This window comes from Podarcis filfolensis (assembly GCF_964270895.1).
Source record: "Podarcis filfolensis genome assembly, chromosome: 1".
NCBI lineage: Eukaryota > Metazoa > Chordata > Lepidosauria > Squamata > Lacertidae > Podarcis > Podarcis filfolensis.
The window spans coordinates 33,059,968-33,067,711 of NC_139604.1; the positions used below are offsets into that span (position 1 = coordinate 33,059,968).

Below are 7,744 nucleotides of genomic sequence, written 5' to 3' on the forward strand. Positions count from 1 at the left end.
GGAGATAGGCAGCATTGCTTCTCACAAAGCCTCGGTGGCATGAACTGCCCTTATTTGATATTATATAACCATGTACAGTACAGACAGTATTTTAACTGGGTATTTAAAAGGCTGTAGCTATACTCCTGTACACAGGCCCCCAAGGACAGTGATGATAATGCATCTATATGGTGCTTTAGAATATTCAAATCACATGATATACATTTAAGCAAGCTAACTGTGTACATAGATGTGGCCGGTGGAGAATATTATTTTGACCTGAGGCTATTGGAGCGACTCTAGATTGTGGATTCTGTTTATCTGATCAGTCTTAAGACAGAGGCAAAGCAATATTCTGGATGTAAAAAAAATGAGTCCTTCAAAGGTATATATGACATCACTATCTGTCACTCATACTCCTAAAGTGAAACCTCCACTGAACTCAGTTGACCTTTATGATGTGGGGGTGATCAATATTTTCAATTGAAGGACTGAACTCTGAAAAACATATTGTTCTATTAAGCTCCAGAGAGCAACCATCTTTCCATTTTACTTATAAGAACAGGTGGTTTGATGAATTTAAAGGATTTTAAAGATGTAACATGCTAGTGGACTGTTTCACACAGTACTACAAAAAGAAGAGGGTAGGAGAAAGTATTGATTTAAAGGCTGGATGTCTCAGAGAGTTTATTGTTAATTCCAGTTTTTTGGAATTTGACTGTGGAAAGGGGGTACACCCTGAGAACTGGGGAAGATATGAAGGAATTCATGCTTTTTTAAAGGGGAATGAGAGACAGTGCTATAGGGACTACATGGTGGAAGGAACCACAGACAGGCAGGGGATATTCGTGGAAGAGAACTGATGAGAAATGACAATGCAACTGCACTAGAGCTGGAAAACCAAGGAAGGGAAGTGCCGAGAGATCTCCGGGGGGGGGGGGGGCAGAAAGTAGATTGATCGGGATCTGCTAGTAGATTTGAAATCTGATTGCAAAAGTTTCTTACTCTCATTGCTTGACAGCAGCAACAAAATGACTTTCCCCACCAAAATTAAGCAGCTTAAATGAAGAAAACTATTGAGGAATGGGCTTCTGTCTGAAATGACTAGGAGCTCTGGTACTGAAAACAAATTTCAAGGCTCAAAATGATATGGGCAGAGGCACCCTGTTCTTTTCTTTAAACTATATGTCTCAGCACCTGACTCTGGTTGGTAGACCTTGAGGTTCTAATGAAAAAGCAAAGCAGATCCAGCAAACTGAAAAGTACAGAAGACTGCATGGAGGCAAAGGAGACACTGTAAGGGGTGAGCAAAAGGCAAAAAGGGAGGCATGAATGCTCCAATGAAATCTTGTTTAATGAAGAAAGGTGTAGAGTGCAAACTTGGAAAAAAGGTGAAACACAGAGAGGAACATGCATGTGTGGTTAGCACAGATGACAAGAAAGAGAGCCTTGAACTTACTTTGAGGAGTTTGCAGCGGATCTGTGCAGAGACCATGTGACTGTTGCGGAGGTTGCCCACCCTGAACATGAGGGTGAGCTTGCCATCTCTCATGGAGATGGCAGCATGTTCACTGAACATCAGCGTCTCTGCCCTTTTCTTAGGTTGGGACATCTTGATGAACATGCAGCCAATGAGAAATGCATCCACAATGGAACCCAGGATGGACTGAAACAGGAAAAGGATGATGCCCTCCGGACATTTGTCCGTAATGTATCGGTAGCCATAACCAATGGTGGCCTCTGTCTCTATGAAGAAGAGGAAGGCGGAGGGGAAGTTGTAGACGTTGGCCACGCAAGGAGTGTACTTCTCGTCATGGGCTTTGTTCAAGTCACCTCGCATGTAGGCAATGACCCACCACATGGAGGCCATGAAAAGCCAGGCCACCGTGTAGGTGAGGATGAAGATGAAGAGGTTCCAGCGCCACTTGAGGTCCACCAAGGTGGTGAACAGGTCCGACAGGTAGCGGCTCGTCTCGCTGCCCAGGTTGCCATGCTGAACGTTGCACCGGCCGTTCTTGTCCACAAACCGCTGGCGCTTCTTCTTGTGCGCCGGCGCCTGCTGCTGGTGGAAGCCGGAGCCACTGGACGAGGTGGTCACTACCTGGTAGTCGTCCCCAAATTTCCTTCGCAGTGCAGACATAATACACCCAGGCTGGCCAGCGTTGCCAATCCGCAGTTTGTAGGGTTGGGGGGGGGGAGGGAGGAGAGAAAGAAAGAAGGTGGAAGGACTTGGTAGGACTGCTTCACCCTTCCCTCTATTCTCTTCTACAACCTTCCTCTTCTCCTCTCCGCTGTTACTTTTGTTTCCCTCCCCTTGTTTCCAACACACACAAACCCATTTGCTCTTTTGGACCACCTTCTTTCTTCCCCCTCCCCACCCCAGCCACCCCGTCTCCCTTTTTGGGGGGGGGGGAGAAATCAACTCTTCCTTCCCCAACTCAAACCCAGCAGGACCCCGCCACGTACAGGAGGAGCAGGTCTATCACCATCAATCACCTTATCTTTTTACCTTCCAGCAGCAGGCAGCTCAATCGGGCATCGTCCTCCTCTTCCTAATCCGCTCCTGGAAGTTGCGCGGGTGGGGGGGGGGGAGGCGAGAAGAGAGGCGGCGGATTCGGCGCAAACTAGCCGCAGTCCGCCAGGCGGGCGGCCGCTTTTTGGCGCCCTTTCCTCGCCTCTCGCGGGCACAAAGGCATCTCTGGGCAGGTCCTCTTCTTCCCCACCAGCCTCCTCCTCCTCTTGCCGTCCTTCCTTCCCTCAGAAGCGGGGGGGGGGGGGACGACAAAAAGCACCCCGAGAGCGAGCTGCCTCGTCGCGCCTGAGGAGTTGCTCTGTGGGTGCGCGCCGCGTATGGCGTGCGTCCCCGAGGGAGAGAGAAGGAGAAGAAGAAGAAGAGTCCCTCAGCGGCGCCTTGCCACCAACTGGGGCGCAGCAGCCGCGGCTCTGCTGCCACCCATTCCTACGGCTTTTTCGCCGCCGAAGGAGCTGCGTGTAAAAATAACATTAAAAAAGAGGGGGGGGGTGGCGTAGAGAGAGAGATTCCTTCCCCTCTCGAGGCTGCTTTTTCGCCTTCCCCCTCCCTTCCACCCGCTCAGTACTAAGCGAATGGATCAATCCACGTTGCTCTCTCGCTCAGCCGCCCTTCAGGCTCGCGTGGGTTTCTTCCCCCTCCTCATGCTCGTGGGAGGTGGGAGGCGGGAGTTGGCGCGGCGGCGGTGGGAGAAGACGTCTCTGGCTGCGCGCGTGAGTTACTGCCTGCGGTCATCTGCAGACCTTCTGCTTTAGCCCCGCCTGCCCCTTGCCTTCTTTTCCCGCCGCCCGCACCGCTCGGACCCTTCATTTCGCGCCGAGGGGCCGAAGGAGGCGGCGGCGTCGAGAGTGCCAAAGGCTACCCCCTCCCTACCCTACTCTGGGCGCCCTCGCCTCGCCCACCACCTGGCTTTGGCCCCGAGGCGCCGTCTCCGCTGCCCCGCGCGCACACGCCCACTTCGCCCCCCGGGGCAGACCTCGCTCCCGGGGAGAGAGAGAGAGAGAGAAGCCGCGGCGGTCGCCCAGGAGGCCGGTGTGTGCCAGCTTGTACGGCGGAGCAGTGGCACTTACAGGGGGAAAAATAGCATAGATCGAAATGTGTGCACAGGGGAAGCTTGAAGTGGAAAAGGATTAGACGCTCGCCAATGCAGAGCAGAGTCACCCAATGGAGAGATTTGAGGGGGTGCCGCTGGTGGAAGTCCGATCCTGCCTAATAATAATAATATTGAGAGATCTTGCCAGTTTCTGGGTAGCTGCTCCCCCCCCATTATTATTTTTTGGTCACTCTGCCTGTTGCAAACATTGCACCAGAAGCTACCACTTCCTTAATTTCATCAAAGAAATAAATGCTGCAAAATTCAAGCACTGCAGCAGCAGCAGCACTGCTCCATCAGACCCGGGCATGGATAAGTGGTTCCGTATATGTTCGCCTTCTCAACTAGAATAGACTTTCTTGACACAAAGCACATAGTAATGTGGGTTATAATTATGATGCTGTGGGACCAAGGCACAAATGGAGGAGGGGTGATGCTAGCCCTAAAGTCTGCTGTGGGCCCAAACAGAGAAGGCAGAGTGAGAGCGGCACCCAGAAAGGCAGAGAAAGGGGAATTTGGGGTAGAAAATAGGGGCCAGCACGGATGAGACCCCTTTCCCCCTGTGGGGCACAAACTATTTAGTACAGGGAAACTTCTGTGGCGATATCCTGGGGAGGAAGAGCACATGAGACTCAAGGGTGTCACTGCGTGTGTGTTTTTTCTCCCCAGAGTAGGAGTGACAACATCACTAGGATAATGAATGGACTTTCCTTGCTCTGGCAACTGAATGAAGGAATAATGAGCCTTTCAAGTTTGTTTGGTACAGATTCATGTGAGGAAAATACCAAGCAGAGGCTGAATTCTACTTCACACTAGTACTTTGTATAGTTACACTTTTTTTGCAAGATAGTTTGCCTTTCTAAATAAAGGTTGGGTTTCAACAGGTGGAGTTCCTTTGCATGAGGCTGTAGACGAGGCATGGCCAAACTTGGCCTTCCAGCTGTTTTGGGACTACAATTCCCTGACCACTGGTCCTGTTAGCTAGGGGTGATGGGAGTTGTAGTCCCAAAACAGCTGGAGGGCCAAGTTTGGCCATGCCTGCTGTAGACATACTGATCCTATTACATGCTGTTGAGAGAGAGAGTGAGAATAGATCAACAGTGTTTTCTCCCTTCCTGGACACTCCTTGAGAGCAGGACCATGGACTTGGGGGTGTGACTAGGGAGGCTGCCATGATAAAGCTCCTACACTTCAAATTAACACTATACCAAGCAGGAGGAGAAGGCCAGCTTGTTTCATTCCACTTACCTTAATTCACAAGCTGTTCAAATGTCCCAAAAGTGAACAGATGATGACTTTTGCCTCTCCCTTTTTATCTTCAGTTTGCCTTTGGGTAACATGTCTGTTTTAAACAAACATACAACACAGTATAGGTATGAAACAATAGCCATTGGTCACATTCAACAATCTCTGATCATTCAATGAGTCCATTGCCAAAATATTCATATATGATATTATAAAACAAATTATTGGTCACTGAACTCAGTTCACATTTCATATTTTACCTAAATGTATTTCTTTATATCTCGTACAGTTATTAATTCTTCTGCTTTTTGAGGGTTCTTTACATGATTCTGATATCTGCCAAATGGGAGTCTTTTTTGTTGCAATGTTATTTACGCATGCTTACCTGGAAACTCAAGGGAATTTCCTCCCAAATAAGTGTACTCAAGTTGTGCAGTCTTTGTCATCTATTCCTTGTGCTTATTACATTTCTCATATTTCTGCCCACATACAATCTAAAACCCCTGCATTCCATTGTTAAACACGTGACACAACTTATATGTAAGAAGGGATAATAACGGAAGATTTCTTGGAAGAGTATTTGTGGAATATACCAAATGAAGCGTAGAAATAAGTAATGTACATGTGCAACCACCAGCAACAAATCCCATCGCTACTGTACAGTACTCTTTCAAAAAGCAACATCCAGCACACTGTTTTGCATAACATTTCTTTGAGATTAAAAATGGAAAGTCATGATAAAGAGCTTTAGTATCCAAATCACTGATTTAAATTCAGTTCTTACATGTTGTGCAGAACAAGAGCTGAATGCTCATTTAGCACCTAAAAATGAAACAAGCAGATGTTTCACTGATAAAATGTTTATATGCAGTGTCTACAAATACAAAGAGCATAGCTAATGGTGCTTTAACAACACAATTCAGACAATTAGGCTCTAACAATAGAGGGCATGACTGCCGTGTTTAAATCCCAGGTCACTGCATGAAGACAGATCTGTGTCCATTCTGTGTGAGCTCGGCACTTGGTTTCATCAGTAATTTGTGTGCAACTTCTACCAGTCAAAAAGCTTATTGCTTTTTGTGGATTTGCTGTATTTTTGCACATGGAAATAATGCATAGGGTTGTACTATCAAACTGTATAATGGTAGGGGTTTTGTTTTGTTTTGTTTGTTTTCTTTTTAATAGTAGGCTTAAAGTTACCCTCCAAACATTTTTCTTGGCTTGTGTCAGCCATTGGAGTCAATTGGTAGTGTCCAATGTTAATCCTACTGGGAGCAGACCCATTGTATCCAACCAACTCATTCTGTCAGCGCAAAGATTTTGGCTTCTGCAACAGGACTCTCCTCCCCCTTCCTCTCCCCATGCTCCCTGCCAAAACCCCAATAGGGGTTTGGGGCAGTGGTTTTCAACCAGTGTGCTGTGGCACCCTGGGGCGTCTTGAATGCTGGTCAGGGGTGAGCTTCCCAGGCAAATGGTGCTTCTTGGGCTGGCCAGCGGGTGCTTCCCAGGCCCCTGTGGGGCAGTGTGAGGAAGTGTCTTTCTTTGGGGCAAGGGGGCAGCTCAGAGAGACGAGTGGCGGCGCCAGCAGCCGCCAGGAGAACGCCTGAGGGGAGAGGAGAGGATGCTGAGGGAACACTCCACAAGGGAGGGTGTTCAGAAAAGTGTGAGAGGCTGCCATCTCTTCAGGCAAGGGGTGGGCTCCTGAGCCCCGCAGGGGTGCCGCAGAAAGAATGTAGTTGGTCAAGGGAGCCGTGGACTCAAAAAGTCCACTGAGATAAGAAGTTGGTTGGATCCCATCTATATAAGTTAAAAGACGTAACTAAGGTCCAGTGGGTGGAATTCAGTGTAACGCTAAGGAGACCCCACTCAATCATCACAAACATTTCTGCTTGCCTGACGGAAGAATTCCCCCCACCACCACCCCCATACACTGTCTTGTGGGTTCCCCCAACCCACTCAGGTGGGGAAACAGGGAAAGAGAGGAGCAAAGCCCTGTTGGGTTAGCAGCACTCCTTGCATGAGGTTCTGCCAGGGAAACCTGTTACTCGAATCTACCTCATTAATGATAGCGGGTCCATTCTCAGTAGGACTTCCTATCACACTATTGTTGTAAGCCAAAAATGGCTTATCTCCTGAGTTTATGCCAATAAACCCAGAAGCTTGAGGGGTTAGGAATCCAACGTTTATTGCAAAGCAATAGGTTACAGTTGAATTGTTCTGCAAAACTGCAACCCCGCCCAATGGTTCAGGCAGTGGTATTTATAAAGTTTCAAACAAAGCATTTCAGTTTTCACCAGTCACGTATGCACAAATAAGCATTGGCAATTTTGCTGATTCAGCGTTGATTCTCACCGTGATCTGTTACATTGTATTAATGTGCATGTTGGGAACTTGTGTTACGTGTAGCCATTTGCACCATGTAGCAATTGATGTTCTAGCTTTCAGCTGTATATTTGTGATGCAGATATTAGCTGTATTTCTGCTCCAATGGGGTGGGGGGCGGCAACTTGCAAAATCATCAGTTCCTTAAAGCTACAGGTTACCATAACTTCTCTAACAGAAGCGCACTCAAGGATTTCCAGGGGTACACATTATCACATTTATTGTGACACTTTGGGCCGCCACCACACTATGATGAAGCACGCTCTCACTTATAAGACAACTGTACCTATTTTCATATGCTATATAATATTGGAGAATATTTTTATTTGAAATTTGGGTTTTTTAAAGTTTATGCAGGGCTTTCCCCCCCTAAAAATCTGTTTAGGGTTCTCTCATTTTGACTCAATAAAATCACCATTTTATAGTTCAAATTGAGGAAAATAAATACAGTAAATGGAGAAAAGTACAAAGATTCACAAAATGTTTAGGGGTATGCGTACCCCTGCTTCCCCCAG

At 47.6% G+C, this 7,744-nt stretch overlaps 1 protein-coding gene across 4 annotated transcripts in view; it reads right to left on the reverse strand.

Annotated features, from left to right (window-relative positions):
* The window catches only part of KCNJ3 (potassium inwardly rectifying channel subfamily J member 3), a 109,042-nt gene extending 104,091 nt beyond the window's left edge, over window positions 1-4,951 (reverse strand). The window contains exons 1-2 of one of the 4 annotated variants that reach the window (XM_083579307.1): window positions 4,851-4,951; window positions 1,439-2,131 (exon numbers count right to left, since the gene is read on the reverse strand). In XM_083579307.1, coding sequence (XP_083435433.1) covers window positions 1,439-2,119 — 681 coding nt within the window. In that variant the 5' untranslated portion in view covers window positions 2,120-2,131; window positions 4,851-4,951. The other 3 variants (XM_083579306.1, XM_083579305.1, XM_083579308.1) reach the window with 3 other exon arrangements.
* Between the last annotated feature and the right edge of the window lie 2,793 nt (window positions 4,952-7,744).